The sequence below is a fragment of the Hemitrygon akajei genome, chromosome 5 (genome assembly GCF_048418815.1).
Source record: "Hemitrygon akajei chromosome 5, sHemAka1.3, whole genome shotgun sequence".
NCBI classification, from domain to species: Eukaryota; Metazoa; Chordata; class Chondrichthyes; order Myliobatiformes; family Dasyatidae; genus Hemitrygon; species Hemitrygon akajei.
The window spans coordinates 114612070-114636015 of NC_133128.1; the positions used below are offsets into that span (position 1 = coordinate 114612070).

The following is a 23946-nucleotide window of genomic DNA, read 5'->3' on the forward strand; positions in this document are numbered from 1 at the left end:
GTTTGAATCTCCCCTACTCTCTATGGAAAAAGCCTATCCACGTCAACTCGATTTATCCCCCTCATTATTTTAAATACCTCTATCAAGTCCCCCCTCAACCTTCTACGCTCCAAAGAATAAAGACCTAACTTGTTCAAACTTTCCCTGTAACTTAGGTGCTGAAACCCAGGTAACATTCTGGTGAATCTTCTCTGTACTCTCTCTATTTTGTTGACATCTTTCCTATAATTCGGTGACCAGAACTGTACACGATACTCCAAATTCAGCCTTACCAATGCCTTGTACAATTTTAACATTACATCCCGACTCCTATACTCAATGCTCTGATTTATAAAGGCCAGCATACCAAAAGCTTTCTTCACCACCCTATCCACATGAGATTCCACCTTCAGGGAACTATGCACCATTATTCCTAGATCACTCTGTTCTACTGCTTTCTTCAATGCTCTACCACTTACGATGTATGTCCTATTTGGATTATTCCTACTAAAATGTAGCACCTCACACTTATCAGCTCCATCTGCCATCGTTCAGCCCACTCTTCTAACTGGCCTAAATCTCTCTGCAAGCTTTGAAAACCTACTTCATTATCCACAACGCCATCTACCTTAGTATCATCTGCATACTTACTAATCCAATTTACCACCCCATCATCCAGATCATTAATGTATATGACAAACAACATTGGACCCAGTACAGATCCCTGAGGCACACCACTAGTCACCGGCCTCCAACCTGACAAACAGTTATCCTCCACTACTCTCTGGCATCTCCCATCTAGCCACTGTTGAATCTATTTTACTACTTCAATATTAATACCTAACGATTGAACCTTCCTAACTAACCTTCTGTGCGGAACCTTGTCAAAGGCCTTACTGAAGTCCATATAGACAACATCCACTGCCTTACCCTCATCAACTTTCCTTGTAACCTCTTCAAAAAATTCAATAAGATTTGTCAAACATGACCTTCCACACACAAATCCATGTTGACAGTTCCTAATCAGACCCTGTCTATCCAGATAATTATATATACCATCTCTAAGAATACTTTCCATTAATTTACACACCACTGACGTCAAACTGACAGGCCAATAATTGCTAGGTTTACTCTTAGAACCCTTTTTAAACAATGGGACCACATGAGCAATACACCAATCCCCCAGCACCATCCCTGTTTCTAATGACATTTGAAATATTTCTGTCAGGGCCCCTGCTATTTCTACACCAACTTCCCTCAAGGTCCTAGGGAATATCCTGTCAGGACCCAGAGATTTATCCACTTTTATATTCCTTAAAAGTGCCAGTACTTCCTCTTCCTTAATTGTCATAGTTCCCATAACTTCCCTACTTGTTTCCCTTACCTTACACAATTCAATATCCTTCTCCTTAGTGAATACCGAAGAAAAGAAATTGTTCAAGATCTCCCCCATCTCTTTCGGCTCCACACATATCTGTCCACTCTGATTCTCTAAGGGACCAATTTTATCCCTCACTATCCTTTTGCTATTAATATAACTGTAGAAACCCTTCGGATTTATTTTCACCTTACTTGCCAAAGCAACCTCGTATCTTCTTTTAGCTTTTCTAATTTCTTTCTTAAGGTTCTTTTTACATTCTTTATATTCCTTGAGCACCTCATATACTCTATGCTGCCTATATTTATCATAGAATTCCCTCTTTTTCTGAACTAAGTTTCCAATATCCCTTGAAAACCATGGCGCTCTCAACTTTTAACCTTTCCTTTCAATCTAACAGGAACATAAAGATTCTGTACCCTCAAAACTTTAAATGACCTCCATTTCTCTATTACATCCTTCCCATAAAACAAATTGTCCCAATCCACTCCTTCTTGACATAGATTAGATGGGCTGAAGGGCCTGTTTCTGTGTTGTTTATAAATTTTGTTTACTTATTGATTTAGCCAATAGTGCAGAACAGGCTCATCCAGCCCACCAAGCTGTACTGCCCAGCAAACCACCAACTTAACCCTAGCCTAATTACAGGACAATTCACAATGGCCAATCAGCCTACTGACTGGTACGTATTCGGACTGTGGGAGGAAACAGAAGCACCTGGAGGAAACCCACCTGCACACAGGAAGAACCACTAAATTTCTTACAGCGGTCACCGGAATTGAATTCTGAACTTCGATGCCTTGAGCTGTAATAGCTTTGCATTAACCACTACCATGGACATTGCATGTCGCGCCCTGACCAACACACAACAGCAAATTCCTAATACGTGTAAATAAATACGGCAAAGAAAGTTGATCCTTGATCCTGAACCACCATCTCTTTGTAGGCAGCAGCACCATGGGGTTGTTAACCACCACTCCTCACTCTGGAAACAGCCCCACCAGTCTTACCTGCTCTTCACCCCGTCACAGACCATCCCCTGTTGTCCTCTTTGTCCTCCCTGGAACCTTGCTGCATTTCTAACTTCTCCCAGGAAGGTCATCGACCATTTACTTCCTCCCACCACAGACGTGTGTGTGTGTGTGTGTGTGTGACCGAACTTTGCATTGCCCTTACATTGTAAAACGCTTCCTCAAACACCAGCAGTGGACCCGTGAATCCAATCACCAGGAGTGGCTGAGCACCGAACAGGGAGAAGAAGATGCCCATTGCTGATGTTGAGACGATCAACTCCGACACCCCGATCAGGCCCTCTGTCTTTGTACCTGGAAAAGATGGTGGAGTCCTATCATTAAGAGAGATTATTGTAAAGCCAGTATCTCATAGAGACTGCTGCCCTCTCTCAAGTCATAGTTATAGAGTGCTACAACACAGAAACTGGCCCTTCAGTCCATCTAGTCTATGTCAAACTTATTCCGCCTAGTCCCATTGATCTGCACCAGGACCACAACCCTCTATACCCTTCCCACCCATGAATCTATCCAAACTTCTCTTAAATATTCAAATCAAACCCCCATCCACTGGCAGACTGAAAAAGACCCCTCTCAGGTACCCCTTAAACATTTCTCCCTTGACCCAAGATCTTTAACCTTTGGGCAAACATAAGAGTTATAAGCAGTACAGCACAGAAACAGACCTTTTGGCCAATCTACTCCATTCAAGCTATTATTATGCCTATTTGCATTGACCCATTCCTACCCCATACCCTCCATATACCACCCATCCATGGACCATGCCTAGCCTGTTAGAGGACTTTCCATGTGTGTGGGTGTGAGGGAGGAAAAAGGCTTATTTTGACACCTCCTTCAATCTCTCTGTCTCCATCTCTGGAGACAAATTGCTGTCCGACATCTTTTATAACCCTACTGATTCCCATCGTTATCTTGATTATACCCCTTCCCACCCTATCTCCTGTAAGAATGTTATTCCCTTTCCTTAATTCCTTCATCTCCACCACATCTGTTCCCAGGATGCGGCTTTCCCTTCCTGGACATCAGAGATGTCTTCCTTTTTCAAAGAATGGAGTTTCCCTTCCTCCGCCACTCATCTCCTTCATTTTCTGAACACCCACCTTCCCACTGCCTTAAGAGTGATAGTTTCTCTTGTCCTTACCTACCACCCCATGAACATCCAACACACCATTCTCTGCAACTTTTGTCATCCTTAAAGGGATCTTACCGCCAAACATAACTTTATACCCTGCTTTCCACAGGGATCACCCCCTCCATGATTCCCTTGTCCATTCATCCTTCCTGGCAAGCAGCCTAAGAGCTACACCTGTTCATTCACCTCTTCCCTCACCTCCATTCAGGGCCCCAAACAGTCCTTCCAGGTGAGGCCACACTTCACCTGCGAATCTATTGTGTCTGATGCCCCTGATGCAGCCTCCTCTACAATGGTGAGATCCGTTGTAATTTGGGGGGGGCACTTTGTTGAGCACCTCTGCTCCGTACGCCAAAAGTGGAAATGTCTCGTGACCAAACATTTCAATTCCGACTCATAAGACCAGACAATGTAGGAGCAGAATTAGCCCATTTGGCCCATTGAGACTGTTCTACCATTTCATTGTGCTTTTCCTCACATCCCCAGTCTCCTGCCTTCTCCCCGTATCCCTTCGTGCCCTGACCAATCAAGAATCTATCAACCTCGGCCTTAAATATACATAAAGACTTGATCTCCACAGCTGCCTGTGACAATGAATTTCACAGATTCATCGCAATCTGGCTAAAGAAATTCCTCCTCATCTCTGTTCTAAAAGGCTGCCTCTCTATTCTGAGGCTGCGTCCTGTTCCAACATGTTGATCCATGGCATCCTCTTGTGCCACAACGAGGCCACTCTCAGGATAGTTTCCATCTGGGTAGCCTCCAACCTGATGGTGAGAATATAGATTTCTCCTCCCAGTAAAAAATATCCCTCCCCCTCTCCTCTTCTTCGATTCCTACTCTGGCCTCACCTGCCTATCACCTCCCCCTGGGTCCAATCCTTCCCTTTCTCTGATGGACCACTCTACTCTCCTGCCCCTTACCTTCCTCTGCCCCACTTGTTACCCCTTCCTTTCCAGTCTTAATGAAGGGTCTCAGACTGAAATGTTGACTGTTCATTCATTTCCATAGACGCTGTCTGACCTGCTGAGTTTCTCCAGCATTTTGTGTGTGTTGCTTTGTTCTGATGTTGTTCTTTTGTTGCTGGTTGTGTTTTGTCTTGTTCTGCCGTGTTATGTTGGCACCAGAACGTGTGGCTACACTTGTGTGCTGACCCCAGCACGTGTGTGGCAGTTTGTTAACACAAACAACTGTATGTTTTGATGTACAGTACATGTGATCAATAAGTCTGGATCTAAATTTATTTATCCAAACTTCTTTTAATTGTTGCAATCAAACCCACATCCATTACTTGCACTGGCTCATCACTCCACACATTACTCCACACATTACTCCACACTCTCATCACCTCCGAGTGAAGAAGTCCCCCCTCAGGTTCCCCTGAAATTGAACCATACGTGATCTAGGTGAGACCTTTTGGTCCATCATATCCATGCTGGCCAATGGCACAAGAGGACTGAATTCCTAATTAGTCGGGTCATCAAGGGAAATGGTGAGAATGCAGGTGAGTAGGATCCGGGATCAGCCATGATGGAATGGTGGAGTGGATTCGATGGGCTGAATGGCTTAATTCTGCTCCTAGGTTTTATGGTCTTATAAGAGGACATTCATTCCATTCAGTCCCAGGGAAATCCCACTAATCCCTCTCCTCTGTGTAATTTCTCTATAATCTTTCCTCTCTGACATCAGCATTTTCCAATTTCTCCCACTGACTCCGAGAGTAGTGTCCTTCCTGGGTTCTCCTCCAACAACAGATAACAATCCATTAATAGATGTTTTCTATAGTTGGGGAGTCTAGGACCAGAGGACACAGCCTCACAATATAAGCACATCCCTTCAAAACAGAGATAAGGAGGGCTTTCGTTAGCCAGAGGATGGTGTATCTGTGGAATTAATTGCACAAATGATTGTGGAGGTCAAGTCCTGGCTGTATATAAAGTGGAGATTGATGGTTTGTTGATTAGTCAGAGCATCAATGGTTATGGGGAGAAGGCAGAAGAATGGGGTTGAGAGGGATAACAAATCAGCCATGATGGAATGGCGGAGCATACCCTATGGGCCAAATTCTTCACTTATGTATTATGGTCTAATAAACTGTCCTCTCTTACATTTCTGTCAGAATTTTCCAATTTCTCCCACCACTGACTCTAAGCAGTGCCCATCTTGGGGTTTCCTCTGTGCCCTCTCCAATGTAGTCTCCTCTGACAACAGATGTTCCTTCTCCCTCCTTTCTCATGGAATTACCTGTTTTCCACCCCCCCCCCCCCCACACACACAAACTCCATCCAACTTTACAATGGGAATGTGGATGTAGAGTTGAAGAGGGAGACTTCGCTAGGATATTGCTGTGGCATTGAGAATGGTTTAGTTGACCTTGTTCTGGGATTGAGCATGTCTAGCTGAAACCAAGTAGCTACCCCTGGGTAGTTTATCAAATCGTGGAGATGCTATAGGTCACATGGAGATCATTTGGACTATCGCATGCTGGCCCATTAAAACAGAGGTCCAATACAATCACACCTTCCATCACTAGGTCTTGTACCCTTGCGAGTTTGATTTGGCATTTCACCAAAGACGCTAGCAGATTTCTATACAGGAGAGCATTCCGACCGATTGCATCACCACCTGGTATGGACAGGATCAAGAAAAGCTGCATTAAACTTGGCCAGCTCCATCAGGCCTCTAGGCTCAGGAAGGTGGCTTTGGCATCCATCATTAAGGACCCTCACCATCCAGAGCACGTCCTCATCTCATTACTACCATCAGGAAGGAGGTATTAGAGCCTGCAGATACCCAATCAACATTTTAGGAACAATCTCTTCTCCACCATAAAATTTCTGAATGGCCAATGAACCCATGAACATTTCCTTACTTTTTGCTCTCTTTTTGTACTTTTTATTTAACCCTTATATTTCATCCTGCAACCTATAGTTATTTGTACACACTGCACTGCTGCCACAAAACAACACATGTCAGTGAGAATAAACCTGATTCTGAAGGTCATTAGACTTCAAGTGCACCCCAAATACTGTTCCTACCCACAGCACTACCAATGAAATACAACTTTCTACTTACCCATAGATCATGGAACATAGGATATTCAGCCAATCAAGGCTGCTCTGCCATTCAACTATGGCCAATTTATTTTCCCTTTCAATCCCAAACTTATCCTCCTGCTTCCTCCCACGCTTTCAGTAACACAATGATTTTTCCTCCACAGCCGCTTGTGGCAATGAATTTCACAGGTTCACCACCCGTCAGCTAAATAAATTCCTCCTCATCTCTGGCTTCTTTGACAAGGTTCCATGCCGTTTCTTTGTGGCTGTCTGTGGGAAGACGAATCTCGGGGTTGTACGCTGCATACATACTTTGATAATCAATGTCTTTTGAATCTTTAAAGGGACATCCTTCTATTCTGAGTCTGTGCCCTCTGGTCCTAGACTCCCCTACTATTGAAAACATCCTCACCACATCCTCTCTGTCTATGCCTTTCAATATTCAATAGGTTTCAATGAGATCATCCCATTATTCTAAACTCCAGTAGGTACAGGCCCAAAGGTATTAAGCATTTCCTCATACGTTAACTCTTTCATTCCTGGGATCATTCTCACGAACCTCCTCTGAACCCACTTCAATGGCAGCAAATTCTTTCTTAGACATGGAGCCCAAAACTGCTCACAATACTCTAAACATAAGAAATTCTACAGATGCTAGAAATCCACAGAAACACATACAAAATGCTGTAGGGACTCAGAAAGTCTGGCACCATCTTTGCAAAGGAATAAAGAGTTGATGTTTTGGGTCAAGACCTTTCATCGGAACTCATAATACTCTATATATGATCTGACCAATACCTTATAAAACCTTACATTCACTGGGCCTCTGACAGTTTCTAATCTCAAATAAGTCACCTCCTTCATTCCTAAGAATACAAGCCCAGTTTATCCAGTCCTTCCCTCTTTTGATCCCAGCCCTAGCATCAACCCCATAAATCTCTCTGCACCCTCTGCAGTGTAGGAGTGTTTCTTTTGTAATGTGCTGACCAGAACTGTGCCCAGTACACCGGCTGGCAAGTGTAGGGAAAAGAGCAGGTGCAGTGGAGATTTAGTATGATGCTGCCTGGATTAGCGAGCATGTCTTATGGGGAAAGATTCAGTGAGCTTGGGCAATTCTCTGTGGAGCGAAAGACGGTGAGAGGTGACTTGATAGCAGAGTACAAGATGATAAGAGACCTTGTCCCAGAGTGGAAATGGCTAATATGAGGGGGCAAAATTTTAAGGTGATTGGAGGAAAGTGTAGGGATGATGTTAGAGATAGTGTTCTTTTTACACTTAGAGTGGTGTGTGCAGGGAATGCCATGCCAGGGTTGGCGGTGGAGGCAAATACATTAGAAATCCATATGGGATGTAAGCAAAATGGAGAGTTATGTGGGAGGGGAAGGTTAGGTTGATCTTAGAGTAGCTTCAAAGATTGGGAGAACATTATAGGCCAAGGGGCCAGTACTGTGTTGTACTGTTCTATGTTATGTTTTATGTAAAATCAACCCAGGCAAGTTTTTTTTTGATAAGACATTGAATGAGGAACTGATGATGTGGGGAAGGGAGTATTGAGGGTGGGCCAATGGTTTTGAGGAGTTGAGAAGGAGAGGAGGGAGGAATTTGAGGGAGAATGGGAGGAGAAGAAAGATGGGAGGAGGAGGGAGTATTGACACGTCTGTGGGAGTGAGGGAGGGTCAGAGGACAGAGAAATGAGAGAGGGAAAGGAAGGAGCAGGGAGGAGAGGAGGGAGATAGGAGGTTGAGGAGAGAGGACAGAGAAAGAAGGAGGGAAGAAGGGAAGGAGGGAAGAGAGGATGGAGGAAGTGGAAGGAGTGGGGGGAAGTAGAGGGAGAATGGGAGAAAGTAAAGGGGAGGGGAAGAGGAGGGTAGGAGGAGGGGTGGAGTGAGGAGTAAGAGAGGGATGAGTGGGAGAGAGTAATGGAAGAGAGGGTGAGGAGGAAGTGGCGATGGAGAGATAAAGGAGGGAAGGAAGGAGAAGGAAGGAACAAGGAAGAGGGAATGGGGAGGAGAGTTGAGGAAGGGAGGGAAAGGGGAAGGGAAAGGAGGGGAATGAGGGTGGGAGGGAAGGGAGAGTGGTGCATTTTCCTCTGGAGTGGGAGGAAGGAGTTACTGAGTAAGGACCAGGGAGGGAGGGAGAATGGTGAATTTTGGGCATCGGAATGTAGTGGTTAGCATGATACTATTACAGCTTGAGGTGTCGTTGTTAAATTCCCACATCATCTATAAGGAGTGTCTGTACGTCCTCCCCATGGAATGTGTGGGTTTTCCCGGGAGCTCCAGTTTCCTCCCACAGTCCAAAGACGTACTGGGAAGGTTAACTGGTGATTGTAAATTGTCCCGTGATTAAGATAGGGTTAAATCAGGATTGTTGGGGTTTGCTGGGGCAAAGGGCAGAAGGGCCTACTCCGCGCTGTATCGCTAAATAAATTTTCCACCGGAGTGGGAGGAGGAAGTTACCGAGCAGCCCCCCGAAGGTGATGGCAGGAGACAGGGCAGCAAAGTAGATGAAGATGACAGCGGCCAGGCACTGACAGTTGAAGGCATCCCGGACGTCACTCAGGTACTTGGGATACCTCCGCCTGATGTCCCGGATCAGGCCTCCAAATAGCCGGTTCGTCCTCTTCAGAGGGTCGTCCTCAACTTCTTCCTCCTTCACAGCTTCGCACACTTCTGGGGGAGGAAGCAAAGAATGGCTCAGGGTAGCTCCTGGGGTAACAGTGGGAAAGTCACAGGGTAATCAATGGGGTAACTTATTGGGTAATAGTGGGGTAACTCAAGGGGTAATAGTGGGGTACCTTATGGGATAATAGTGGGGTAACTCATGGGGTAATAGTGGGGTAACTCATGGGGTAATAGTGGGGTACTTCATGGTGTAATTCATGGGGTAATAGTGGGGTAACTCATGGGGTAATAGTGGAGTACCTCATGGGTAATAGTGGGGTAATTCTCAAGATAATTTATGGGGTAATTGATGGGTTAACTCGTGGAGTAAATCATGGACTATCCAATGGAATAATATACAGGGTAACTCAATGGGTAATTCATGAAATAATTCACAGGGTAACTGATAGGGTAATTCATGTGCTAAATCACATGACAACTCATGGGGTAATATTGGAGTATAAAAGTTGCATTATTTGTTGTGTAACCAAAACTATGTAGTCAGCTTTGAAACTTGCTATTTGCTATGCATGTATCCAATTCAGTAGGAGAATGAAGAAGACATTAGTTAATGAGAGGCTAGCTAAGAGATGTAGATTAGAACATGATTAAGTCAATAGGTAGAAACAATAGTGGCGGATGTACTTGTGATACTCAACTATAGATCGATTGGATATGCTAATGCAACTAAACCAGGAGATTGCTATAAAAAATGCTATGTACAAGGATCGGTGGGCAATCGGCGACTAGCTCAATGACTGTCTCAGCTTTGATTTGCAAATTAAAGTTTAACCCTTCTTGAAGAATCTTCTGCGTCTCCTGGTCGTTTGTGGGGCACGAGAAACCATGACAGTAACTGATGGAGTGACTCACAGGGCGAATTATATGATAACTCATGGGGTAACTGATGGGGTAATCAATGGGGTAATTTACAGGATCACACATGGAGTAACTTCAAAGTGAAGTCAAAGTCACAATAAATTATCAAGTACATATATGTCACTATATATTACCTTGAGATTCATTTTCTTGCAGGCATTCACAGGAAAATAATGAAATACAATAAAATTAATGAAAGACTATACACAAACAAATCAAGATAACCAATGTGCAAAAGAAGACAAAATGTGTAAATAATGTAAAATAATAATAATCATATTGAAAATGTAAATAGGTATAATAGAACTGAAAAGAAATAAATAATACCGGTGTTGTGAATCGTGTAGAAGTTTGTCATAGGTTACAACAGGATATTGACAGAATGCAGAACTGGGCTGAGAAGTGGCAGATGGAGTTCAACCTGGAAAAGTATTAAGTGATTCATTTTGGGAGAATTAATTTGAAGGCAGAATACCGAGTTAATGGCAGGATTCCTAGTAGTGTGGAGGAACAGAAGGATCTTGGGATCCACATCCATTTAACCCTCAAAGTTGCGTACAAGTTGGTGTGGAGCGTTGGTTTTTATTAGTCGGCGGATTGAATTCAAGAACCGTGAGGTAATGCTGCAGCTCTATAAAACCCTGATTGGACCACACTTGGACTATTCTGGTCACCTCATTACAGGAAGGATATGGAAGCTTTGGAGAGCGTAGAGGAAATTTACCAGGGTGCTACCTGGATTAGAGAGTATATCTTATCAGAATAGGTTGAGTGAGGTGGGGCTTTTCTCCATGTAGCAAGGAGGGATGAGAGGTAACTTGATAGAAGTGCACAAGATGATAAGAGGTATAGATCAAGTGGATAGCCAGAAAGTTTTTTCCAGGGCAAAATGGAACATAAGAGCTTGTCTTGTCGACTGTCCATTATGTTTGTTGCTTTAGAAAGCTCAATGCGCTATGCAGATGGGGCAGTGTTCTGAGGTGATCCAGTGACTCCCTCTACTAAAAATCCACTCAGCTCTGCAGATCTACAGCTACAGAGCTACTACCACCGTACAGTGCCAAGGACTTGACTCTATCCTGACTTCCAGCTCTGCCTGCTTTGAGTTTGCACCTTATTGCCTATCTGCACTGCACTTTCTCTGTAGCTGTTACACTTCATTCTTCTTTCTGTTATTCTGTCACGTTGTTCTAGCTCATTGCATGATGCAGTGATCCGATCTGTATGAACAGTGTGCAAGACAAGCTTTGCAAGACAATCAGAATGTCAGCAAAACAAAAGAGCGGGTCTTTGACTTCAGGAAGGCAGGGAGTGCACATGCTCCTGTCTACATCAATGTGTTGAGGTCAAGAAGGTTGAGAGCTTCAGGTTCCTAGGTGTGAACATCACCAAGAGCTTGTCCTGGTCCAACCACATGGACGTCACAGCCAAGAAAGCACATCAACGCCTCTACTTCCTCGGAGGCTAAAGAGATTTAGTAAAGTCTTTAGTAAAGACTACTAAAGAGAGTCCCTGTCAACTCTTGCCAATTTCTATTGATGCACCTTAGAAAGCATCCTATCTGGATGCATGATGGCTCGGTACGGTAACTGCTCTGCATTTGACCACAGAGTTGTGGACACAGCTCAGCACATCACAGAAATCAGACTCTGCTCCATAGACTCTGTCTATACTTCTCGCTGTCTCAGTAAAGCAGCCAGCATAATCAAAGAACCCTCCCACCCTGGACATTCTCACTTCTCCCATTGGGTAGAAGATACAAAAGCCTAAAAGAATTTACCACCAGGCTCAAGGACCGCTTCGACCTTGCTGTTATAAGACAGTTAAGTACTTCCCTAGTTCAATAAAATGGATTCTTGATCTCACAATCTACCTTCTCAAGAACTTGCACTTTATTGTCTGTCTGTACTGCACTTTCTCTGTAGCTATAACACTTTAAACTGCACCCTGTTATTGTTTTACCTTTTACAACCGCAATATACTGTGTAATGAATTGACCTGTATGAACAGTGTGCAAGTCAAGCTTTTCACTGTATCTCGGTACATGAGACAATAATAAAACAATTCCAGTTGTTACAGTCATAGAGTCACAGAGCACTACAGCATAAAGAAAGGCTCTTTGGTTCATGATGGCAGGGTCTTCTGCCTAGTCCTATCTACCTGTGAAGTCGCGGGTATCCTCCAGATGCTCCCGTTTCACCCCAAGGACATATGGGTAGAAAAGTTAATTGGCCACTGTAAAGTGCCCCTTAGTGTGCAGGTGAGGTGTAGAATCTGGGAGAGTGAGAGGAATGTGGTGAGAATAAAGTTGGGATTAGTGAAGATTAGCAATAGAAGGGTGGATGCTGGTCAGTAATGACTTGGTGGGCCGAAGGACCTGCTTGAGCACTATAATTTGCTGTGACCCAGATAATTCACTCTCAGTGTTTACAAGTATTTAACAGGTCAGTTAAAAATAGCTTCACTCTGTGCCTGACTCTTTTTAAAAAAATCTTTTATTACAAATTCAAACTACTACACTAAAGTACAATCGAATTATAAAAGACCAGGCATATCATAACCAATATACATTAAACTAACACATTCCTATCCTCATCAAGGATGGCATTTAACCCCCCTATGGTGCCCGATGGTCCAGGCACATTTCTGTGTTAACTACCATCAGGAGCACGTCATTGGCATAAGATGAGAGGACGACCTTCAGGTCCAACGCATGCAGAACCAGACCAGTCAACCTCCTGCAAAGATGACACAGGAATGGTTCTACAAAGTTGGCATACAACTAGCTGGACATAGGATATCCCTGATGTACTCCTCTTCGAAAGGGAATGGTCAATGATCCATTGACCTTAATGAGTCACTCTGCAGCAAAGTACAAGAGCCGAACCCGGGTTACAAAGTGTGGTCTGAGCCTAAATGCCCACCAGGAAACTGGTCTACCCAGTCAAATGTCTTCTCCTGAATGGAGCGGTCTGGCACCGGGTGGAATTGGTCAGGATGGATCACCTGCACCAATGCCAAGACGGTTGGCCAATGCTCAAGTGAAGATCTTGCACACAAGAGAGAGACCGGATGCCAGTTCTGTAGTAGACAGAGGTCTCCCTTCCAAAACAACAGGACCATGACAGCTTTCTGCCATGAAAGCATCTCTCCCAAGACAAGATTACAGTCATCACAAGGACATCCCAGAAAGTCTGAAAGAACTCAGGCCATCTAGGTCAGGGGACTTGCCCTTCTGGAGTTGTTGAAGGGCTGTAGACAGCTCAGCTCAAGTCAGGAGAGTGTCAAGCCACTTTACTTCCTCTGGACTGACCACTGGCAAATCCTCCCAGACCTCACTGTAAGTGTCTGTACTTGATAGGTCTGGCGAGAACGAGGAGCTGTAGAAGGAGTGGACTTCCCTGTAGATTCAACCAGGATCCACGACAGAAAAGCCATTAGCCGCTAGTAACTCCACTACTTGCTTCCGGGCTCCCTGCCACATCTCCAATAAGTAGAAGGGTGACCCACAGTCCAAATCCTGCAGCATTTGGATTTGTGACCTCATGTATGCACTTCAGGACCACAGAAGCTGCAGATCCCTCAGCACGCCCTTCTTTTCCTGGTATCCTGCCATTACTGTGGGTCTCCAGTGGTCAGACCAGGATGGGACTTGAAGTCAAGCAGCTCTCTTTCAAGCCACTCCATCTCAGAGCCCCAGCTGTCAACCCCCTAGTGTACTCCCAACACAGAAACCAGATGTTGGCTTTGCCCACATCCCACCATAGCGTTGGGAGCAAAACTCCTCCCATCTCTCCCAGAAGACCCAGAACGAATCCTAGAATTGACTCATTCTAGAATGCCCATGCCCGGACCCCACCTGTGAGTCAGAGAAGGGAACTCCATCCACATGAGGTGATGGTCCGAGCTCGACACCGGCTGTATAGAGGATGCTGACATGCAAGAGACGTGTGCCCAAGAGATATAGAGGTGGTCAATACAAGAACCTTCCCCTCTAGATCTTCTTGAGAAGGCACTAGTGTCAGAATGAAGGTTCTGCCAGAAGTCCACCAAGTTGAAGGAGCCTGCTAGCTCCTTTAACTTCTTTTTGATGCTGGGTCACTCTGGAGACCAGAGTGTGTATTAGCAGACAGAAGCACTTCTAACCAACACTGCGTAGCAGGTACCTTGCTTCCACCTGCCCACTCCAGCTTCACCTAAGCCCAACCTCCAGGAACAACGACAGAGGGAATTGTCCCCAGGAATTTCTTGGGAACCAAGGGTTGATTGGGTCGGCATGGAGAGTACATCTCTCATCTCAGGAACCAGGCCCAAGATGGACCCGGTTCCAGGGGTTCATCGGGAGCCAGATCCTGAGAGTGAGAGGGGCTGGTTACCACTCCCATCTTTATCAAGTGTAAAGAGGCACTAACTAACATGTCCTGGTGGGAGCTCCAGTCGCCAGACCAGGGGCAACATCACCTTCCTGTGCATACTCTTCCCACCACAGGGCTCGTGGCCACATCTAGGTCTTCAGGCTTGGGGTTGACATCCACAGGGATTTCCACCCCTCCGGTGACTCCCCGACGTCTACACCCTCCTCTATTGAGAGAAGAGATCCTTCTCCTCTTCAGGCTTTAGGAGCATGCAGGTACTACCAATGCAGTGGTGCCCTCCGTTTGCATCACCCTGTCGACCCGCGCACTTCACTCAGTCTCCGGCTGATGTTCAGGACAAGAGGATTTCTCAGTTCAAGGTAAAGGGACAGGCATGAGATCCTCATTCTCAGGGTCCTTCTTCCTTGGGTGTTTGGACTGCTGCTTGGCCTTCCTGCCCCATGGAGTCTCCTCCCTGTTCCACCCCACACTTACGCTACATGCAGCCTCAGCTTCCCCCACCTGAACCACAGGGCGGGGATAGGGGTGGGGGCAGAGGCATCGGGGGAAATGGTGCCAGAGGTGGAATCCTTTGGCAGTGGGTTAGGACATTCCCTCCAAAAGTGCCCCACCTCCCCACATGCATGGCACCATGGGCACTCAGAACTCTAGTACACCTGGTAGTCTACCCCTTTGTGCCAGACAGTAAACAGACCTTCAGTATCCTCCTCCCATGCCAGGGGCATAAACAGCTGGCGTTGTAAAGTGATTAGGCTGCAGAGGTTGTGTCTCTTAAATTTATGTCTGATGGCAGTGAGCTCTGAACTTGCTTGTCCCAAGAGGGTTAGGTGGGGAAGGAGGACCTCAATGGGAATAAAGGGCTTGATGTGCTTGAGGACGATCCATTGCATGGGAGTGGTCACCAGCACATCTTTAACTGTGATCTACCCACTGAGAACCAACTCGTTGGACCTCAGGTAGAACAGCACCTTCCCAAACTCTTTCTCAGAGGCTAAAAATGCCATCTACCCCAACCAAGTCTTCCATGGTCTCTGAGCAGGGTTCCAGAGCTATTACAGTGCGCAAAATACATTATACCCCATGTTCATCTTCCACCGATCGAAACAGGGCATTGTCCAGGGACAGTGAGACAGCCACCCTTGTATAGTTCCCCAGAGGTCTGAGCTTCCCAGGGTACTGATCCGACATGATGGCACTGCAGTCCGAAATAAGAAACAGATAGAATAATCACTTCTAAAATATAGGCAGCAGTGCCCGCTGATAAAGTCCTCGAGCGAGTAGTGTTCCTAGTTGGAAAACTTTGGAACTTTAGGCAGTTCAGCCGCTCCTGCGGCATGAGCAGATCCCATCGGTCTGGCAGCCTTAAGGATCTGGGGTCCTGAGAAGAGATGGAGCACGTTGTATATGGTCCAGACCAGCTTGTGCTGCTTAAGTAGCAGGGTGGAAGAGAAATCGTCCATTGCTGGGGCAGTAGGAAGGCAGCCCGGACTCAACAATCCCTTTTGACAAAGCACCAGAGATTCCAATGCTGGGAAAGGCTCCATCGGTCTCAAAGAGTTCCCTGGCTGTGAAAGGTCAATATATCCAAAGCGCTCCTGCACCCTCACCGACAGAGAAACATGACAAGGCAAGAAAAGGAGGTGTTGTCCCAATGTTAGTGGTGTTTCTCTCCCTGCTTTCAGAGTGAAGCGGCTACCTGGCAGTGGCTATAGTGAGAAACTACGCAGTCCAAACTGGCGGGAAAACCAAAAGGAGCCTCCGCAACAAAACAGCCACTCACTCAGATGTTCAGGAGACCCTCTTCACCTTCTCCAATACATCTGGCAAACTTTAATTTGCAGTTTCCCTTGATTTCTCCCAGCTCAATCAGAACAGCTCCACCTTGTGTCTGACCCCAGGAATATGTGAGGGGACAGTGCAGTGGGAGTTCACATGGAAGCTTTAGAGAGAGTGCAGAGGAGGTTTACCAGGATAGGTTGAGCAATATAGGGCTTTTCTCTTTAGAATGAAGGAAGATGAAAGGTAATTCAATAGAGGTGTAGAAGATGATAACAGGCATAAATCGAGTTGATAGACAGAAACTTTTTCCCAAGGCAGAAATGACTAATATGAAAGGTCATAATGTTAAAGTGATTGGAAGAAATTGGAGGAAAGCCAGAGGATTTTTTTTATATACACAGAATATAAAGTACACTGAATCATACTTTTGGGGTGGTGGTGGTAGAGCAGATACATTTGGGACGTTTAATAGACTCTTAGATCGGCACATGGATGTTAGAAAAATAGACGGTTATTGGGAATGAAGGGTTAGATTGATCTTGGGGTAGCTTAAAATGTTGGCACAACACCATGGGCTGTAGGGACTGTACTTTGCTATAATTATCTATGTTCTATGTGCTAAGATATCCAATTCAAAGGGTCACTTTGTTAAGAACTCTCTGGCAGCTGTGTTACACCTCACCTTTAATGTCCAACAGCGATTCCTCCTTCTTTAGCAACTTCTTATGCTCTCTCGCTTTCCTCTTTCTCAGCATCTCCTTCTGAAAGGCAGTAACAGACCGGAGGAGGTCCTTGCATTCCAGCTCAAGTGGTGGGATGACAATGCTGCAGTCCAGAAACTCGTTAATGGCGTTCAGGAGATCCTGACGGTCATCAGCCATGTAGGCAGCTTCGTGGAAGTCCTAGTGGAGTAGACAACGATGTTCTCTCAACATCAACAAAAACTCCACCGAAAGTGCTAAAATCTGTTGACAATTTAGATTTCTCCATTGTTATATATACTGGGGATTGAAATTCCTTGATTGTGTGAGTTGTTCTTGGCCGAGTGATTCCCCTGTTGAGGTCAGCTTTCAGAAAAGAGAAAGTTTGTTCTGCAGGTAAACCCTGGAATCCATGTGAATTCTTTCCAGCTATGCCAGGACAGTGGCTTTGTGTCATAGTCATAGATAGAGCACCACAGCACAGAAACAAGCCATTCGGCCCATCCAGTCCATGCCAAACCATTGTTCTGCCTAATCCCATTGACCCTCTACTGGACTGTCCTCCATGCCCCTCCCATCCAAGTACTTATCCAGATTTCATAAATATTGAAATCAAACTCACGTCCACCACTTCCACTGGCAGCTCACTCCACACTCTCACCACCCTCTGAGTGGAGACGTTCTCCCTCAAGTTCCCCTTACACTTTTCATCTTAAACCTTTAACCTATGACTTTTAGTTGTAGTGTCACCTAACATCGGTGGAAAAAGCCTGCTTGTATTTACCCCACTATACCCCTCATAATTTTGTATTTCTCTGTCAAATCTCTCTCATTCACCTCCACTCCGGGGAATAGTCTTAACCTTTGCAACCTTTCCCTATAACTCAGGTCCTGTTACCAGCAACATTCTTGTAAATTTTCTCTGTACTCTTTCAATCTTATTGATATCTTTCCTGTGGGTAGGTGATCAGAACTGTACACTATACTCCAAACTAAGCCTCACCGACGTCTTACCTAATAAAGTGGCCACTGAGTGTATGTTCTCGGTCTTCTGCTGCTGTAGCCCATCCGCTCCAAGGTTCGATGTGCTGTATGTTCAGAGATGTTCTTCTGCACACCACTGTTGTAACTCTATTGTCAGCTTCCTGTCAGCTTGAACCAGTCTGGCCATTCTTTCCTGACCTCTCTCATTAACGAGGCATTTTCACCCACAGAACTGCCACTCACTGGAATTTTTTTGTTTTCTGCACCATTCTCTGTGAACTTTAGAGCAAGGGTTCCCAACCTTTTTTATGCCATGGACCTGTACCATTAAAAGTTGGGAACCCCTGTTTTAGAGACTGTTGTGCATGAAAATCCAAATCAGCCATTTCTGAGTTACTCAAACCACCTTGTCTGGCACCAACAATCATTTCACAGCCAAATCACATTTCTTCTGATGTTTAGTCTGAACATCAACTGAACCTCTTGACCAAGTCTACATGCTTTTATGCATTGAGTTGATAATTGGCTGATTAGATATTTACATTATATATATTAGTTATTCACAAAAGCTCTCTGTTGTTGCTTCTCTCCATGCCATATGGTGCATAGGATGACAACCTTGCCACTTATCTGTCATTTATCTGTCTTTTTTTAAAACCAGGCCAATTTGCTAGCTCGTGCTTAACTCAGCACGGATGGGACCACTCGATTCAAAGTCCAGTGCTGTTGCCACTACACCACCAGCCGGCTGAAAGGTTGTCTCTATGACCCTCTATTCGACAACTCTGATACTTGCCCTAGAATAGGATGCCATTCAAAAGCAGGCTAAGAGATTTACCTTGTCAGACATCAGGGTGGAGATGCTGCGTCCAATCTCATGGTAGTCCATGCTGGACTGGGCCGGTCCTAGTAGGACAAAGATGAAACGAACAGGGACAGAGACCTCTAAAACCGACTCCAGTAACACACTTTCACTGAGACGAACAAAGGCCATGGTGGGCTGCTCCAGGAAGGCCAGAGTCCCTGCAGAGATAGAGGAAAGAGGAACCTTTCATCATGGAGACACTAAAGGTTCTGCAGATGCTAAAAATCTTGAGGAACAGAATACTACTTGCCTTTGCTTCTCTTTTCCAAAGGAAGTTATTCAGTGATTACAGCACCATATTATTACAATACCACAGCGTGCCACCATTCACACTACTTGCAGTCTTGAACACAGTCGTCTCTATCCAGAACTCACTCAAGCCCCTGTGGTGCCAACTATTCCCAGAACTCCCCCACTGTACTCAAGGACACCATGTGCTCCCTCTCCAGGGACACCCAGGTACAGACCTAATCCTGGGAGAGGAACAGGAAGTCGACTGGGGCAAAGCACTTGACTGCCTGCCACCTGGCCCCATGAATGTCCAGCTGGCCAGGCCCATGACCAGGCTGACCAGGAGATCCTCCAAGCAGCCCAACCCCTCTGTACGAGGTGATCGAAATTTAGGAGTGAGGGGCTGAAGTGTAATTGGAAGTTGAGGGTCAGGCCCTTCACATGCTCAGACAGAGTTTGAAACCTTTCACCTTTCACATATATTCAGTAAAGTGTCCTGTTGTTGGACACTTACCCTGGGAGGATGTGTTATGGGACTATGTACAGTAATAACCATATAACCATATAACAATCACAGCACGGAAACAGGCCATTCCGGCCCTCCTAGTCCGTGCCGAACTCTTAATCTCACCTAGTCCCACCTACCCGCACTCAGCCCATAACCCTCCACTCCTTTCCTATCCATATACCTATCCAATTTTACCTTAAATGACACAACTGATCTGGCCTCTACTACTTCTACAGGAAGCTCATTCCACACAGCTATCACTCTCTGAGTAAAGAAATACCCCCTCGTGTTTCCCTTAAACTTTTGCCCCCTAACTCTCAAATCATGTCCTCTCGTTTGAATCTCCCCTACTCTCAATGGAAACAGCCTATTCACGTCAACTCTATCTATCCCTCTCAACATTTTAAATACCTCGATCAAATCCCCCCTCAACCTTCTACGCTCCAATGAATAGAGACCTAACTTGTTCAACCTTTCTCTGTAACTTAAGTGCTGAAACCCTGGTAACATCCTAGTAAATCGTCTCTGCACTCTCTCTAATTTATTGATATCTTTCCTATAATTCGGTGACCAGAACTGTACACAATATTCCAAATTTGGCCTTACCAATGCCTTGTACAATTTTAACATTACATCCCAACTTCTGTACTCAATGCTCTGATTTATAAAGGCCAGCGTTCCAAAAGCCTTCTTCACCACCCTATCTACATGAGACTCCACCTTCAGGGAACTATGCACTGTTATTCCTAGATCTCTCTGTTCCACTGCATTCCTCAATGCCCTACCATTTACCCTGTATGTTCTATTTGGATTATTCCTGCCAAAATGTAGAACCTCACACTTCTCAGCATTAAACTCCATCTGCCAACGTTCAGCCCATTCTTCTAACCGGCATAAATCTCCCTGCAAGCTTTGAAAACCCACCTCATTATCCACAACACCTCCTACCTTAGTATCATCAGCATACTTACTAATCCAATTTACCACCCCATCATCCAGATCATTTATGTATATTACAAACAACATTGGGCCCAAAACAGATCCCTGAGGCACCCCGCTAGTCACCGGCCTCCATCCCGATAAACAATTATCCACCACTACTCTCTGGCATCTCCCATCTAGCCACTGTTGAATCCATTTTATTACACCAGCACTAATACCTAACGACTGAACCTTCTTAACTAACCTTCCATGTGGAACTTTGTCAAAGGCCTTGCTGAAGTCCATATAGACTACATCCACTGCCTTACCCTCGTCAACATTCCTCGTAACTACTTCAAAAAATTCAATAAGGTTTGTCAAACATGACCTTCCACGCACAAATCCATGCTGGCTACTCCTAATCAGATCCTGTCTATCCAGATAATTATAAATACTATCTCTAAGAATACTTTCCATTAATTTACCCACCACTGATGTCAAACTGACAGGTCTATAATTGCCAGGCTTACTTCTAGAACCCTTTTTAAACAATGGAACCACATGAGCAATACGCCAATCCTCCGGCACAATCCCTGTTTCTAATGACATCTGAAAGATCTCCGTCAGAGCTCCTGCTATCTCTACACAAACTTCCCTCAAGGTCCTGGGGAATATCCGGTCAGGACCCGGAGATTTATCCACTTTTAAATTTCTTAAAAGCGCCAGTACTTCCACCTCTTTAATTGTCATAGGTTCCATAACTTCCTTACTTGTTTCCCACACCTTACACCATTCGATATCCTTCTCCTTAGTGAATACCGAAGAGAAGAAATCGTTCAAAATCTCTCCCATCTCCCTCGGCTCCACACATAGCTGACCACCCTGATTCTCTAAGGGACCAATTTTATCCCTCACTATCCTCTTGCTTTTAATATAACTGTAGAAGCCTTTCGGATTTACTTCCACCTTATTTGCCAAACCAAACTCGTAACTTCTTTTAGCTTTTCTAATCTCTTTCTTAAGTTTCCTTTTACATTCTTTATATTCCTCGAGCAATTCCTTTACTCCATGCTGCCTATATCTATTGTAGACATCCCTCTTTTTTCGAACCAAGTTTCTAATATCCCTTGAAAACCATGGCGCTTTCAAACCTTTAATCTTTCCTTTCAACCGAACAGGAACATAAAGATTCTGTACCCTCATAATTTCACCCTTAAATGACCTCCATTTCTCTATTACATCCTTCCCATAAAACAACTTGTCCCATTCCACTCTCTCTAAATCCCTGCGCATCTCCTCAAAGTTAGCCTTTCTCCAATCAAAAATCTCAACTCTAGGTCTTAAACCACAGATCCAGGCCATTCAGCCCACAACATTCATGCCAACCCTTTTGCCTATCTACACTAGTTTCACTTGCCCACATTAAGGCTGTAACCTTCCATGCCTTGCCAGGTCAAGTGTCTATGTAAATGGCTTTTAAATATCATGATTGTATCCAATAGCTCTAATGGTGGAGAAGACTTGATGTGCCAAAAGGCCTAATTCTGCTCCAATGTCTTGTGGCTTTATGAATTGAAAGGGAAGGTAAAGTAGATTATGAATGCAAATTAGCACAAAGTGTAAAAAACTGATAGCAAAGATTTTTATAATGATACAAAGTGGAATATAGGTTACTTGAATGATGAGAGGAGGAAATTAATATTGAGTAATGTGGAAACAGCCGAGACCTTGAATGACTATTTTGTGTTGGTCTTCATGGCAGAGGATAGGTCTAACATGCCAAAGAGAGGTTTCATGGATGCAGTGGGAGGTGAGGACCTCTGTAAGGTCACTGTTACTATAAACGTGGTGATGAGCAAACTAGTGGACCTGAAGGTGGACAAGTCCTCTGGTCCTGACTCAATGCATCCAGGGTACTGAACAAAATGGTGGAAGTTATAGTAGCGATGTTTGTGATAATTTATCAAAATTCTCTGGACAATGGTCTGACCGACTGAGTTCCTCCAGCATTTTGTGTGTGTTACAATGGATTTGCAGCATCTGCAGAATATTTTGTGTTATTGTATAACTATAACAATTATCTTAATGTCTGTGGATTCAAACCATATTGGTTGGGACTCTGAGCTGCACTGGAGGGACCAAGCTAAGGATCAGCCATTGCTCCTTCAGGGTTGGTGAGACGTACCAATGAGGACAACCGTGGCCTCTGCATTCTCTGGAATCTGTCTCAGCAGTTTCATTTCCGACTTGGTTTTGTGCTTCTCACTGTTGTGCAGTGGACGCTTCAGGTTCTTCTGGCGACAAGGAGAGAGTTGTGACAAATTACACAATGGTTTCAGTGAAGTGAATATATATCACCTTGAAATACATTTTCTTGCATGCATTTACAGGAAAATAAAGAAATACAATGGAATTTATGAAAAAACTATACATAAGCAAAGACTGACAACTAACCAATGAATAAAAGAGGACAAATTGTTCAATAAAACATGCACATATAGAACTATATATATATTACATATATATATAGTGGCACAGTGGCGTCGTGGTCAGCACAGCACTTTACAATACCAGCTATCAACTTCAATTCCCACCACTGCCTGTAACGAATTTGTACGTTCTCCCCATGACTCCATGGGTTTCCTCCAGGTGCTCCGGTTTCACCCCACAGTCCAAATACATGCCGGATGGCAGGTTAATTGGTCATTATAAATTACCCATGTTTGGTCTGGGATTAAATCAAGGGATTGCTGGCTGGTGCAGCTCAAAGGACCGGAAGGGCATATTCCTTGTTGTATCTCTACAAGCAAAGTAAAACTATATACAGTACGTGGATTCTGGTTAATTGGGCCATCAGTTAAGGGAGCAGCCGTTTATTTGGGACAACTCATAAAGAACAAACACTAATTGAGAAAATCACTGGGATTCCCTTTGTTTATTTAGGACACTGTGCTGTTTAATTGGGACGGGAAATTCGCTGAAAAGCCTCTAACTAGAATCAGGTTTAATATCACCGGCATACATCGTGAAATTTGTAAACTTTGCAGCAGCAATATAATAGAGAGAAAACTGTGAAGTATGGCAAGTATATATAATAAATAGCTACATTTAATTCGTCCAAAAATATAAATAAAAAAGCAGTGAGGTGGTATTCATGAGCTCAAGGTCCATTCAGAAATCAGATGGCAGAGGGGAAGGAACATTGTGTGACGAGAATCCTTGACGTGGATGGTTTGTACCCAAATACTGGAGCATCCCGAGGCTAGGATCGAGGGACAACTTCAAACTGGGTCGAGAATCGAAGCACAAAACAAACACTAGACGAAATCACGAGTAGGCTTACGATTGAACACCGAAACGCAGTTCAGGTGTTCCTTAAATGTTCAATCCTTGGTGCCCAAAACCTGATTGCCAATTAGCGGGATGGTCCTGAATATTTAAAGGGGCCCCACCAGCCATCCAT

General features: G+C 44.6%; 1 protein-coding gene across 5 annotated transcripts in view; it reads right to left on the reverse strand.

The window, feature by feature from the left end:
- LOC140728069 (anion exchange protein 3-like) overlaps positions 1 to 23946 on the reverse strand; it is a 222127-nt gene that overhangs the window by 78777 nt on the left and 119404 nt on the right. For 4 of the 5 annotated variants that reach the window (XM_073046232.1, XM_073046228.1, XM_073046229.1 and 1 more), the window contains exons 11-15: positions 22669 to 22777; positions 18797 to 18981; positions 16956 to 17175; positions 9036 to 9248; positions 2534 to 2682 (exon numbers count right to left, since the gene is read on the reverse strand). In XM_073046232.1, the coding sequence (XP_072902333.1) occupies positions 2534 to 2682; positions 9036 to 9248; positions 16956 to 17175; positions 18797 to 18981; positions 22669 to 22777 (876 nt within the window). The remainder of the gene's footprint in view (positions 1 to 2533; positions 2683 to 9035; positions 9249 to 16955; positions 17176 to 18796; positions 18982 to 22668; positions 22778 to 23946) is intronic. The other variant, XM_073046233.1, reaches the window with a different exon arrangement.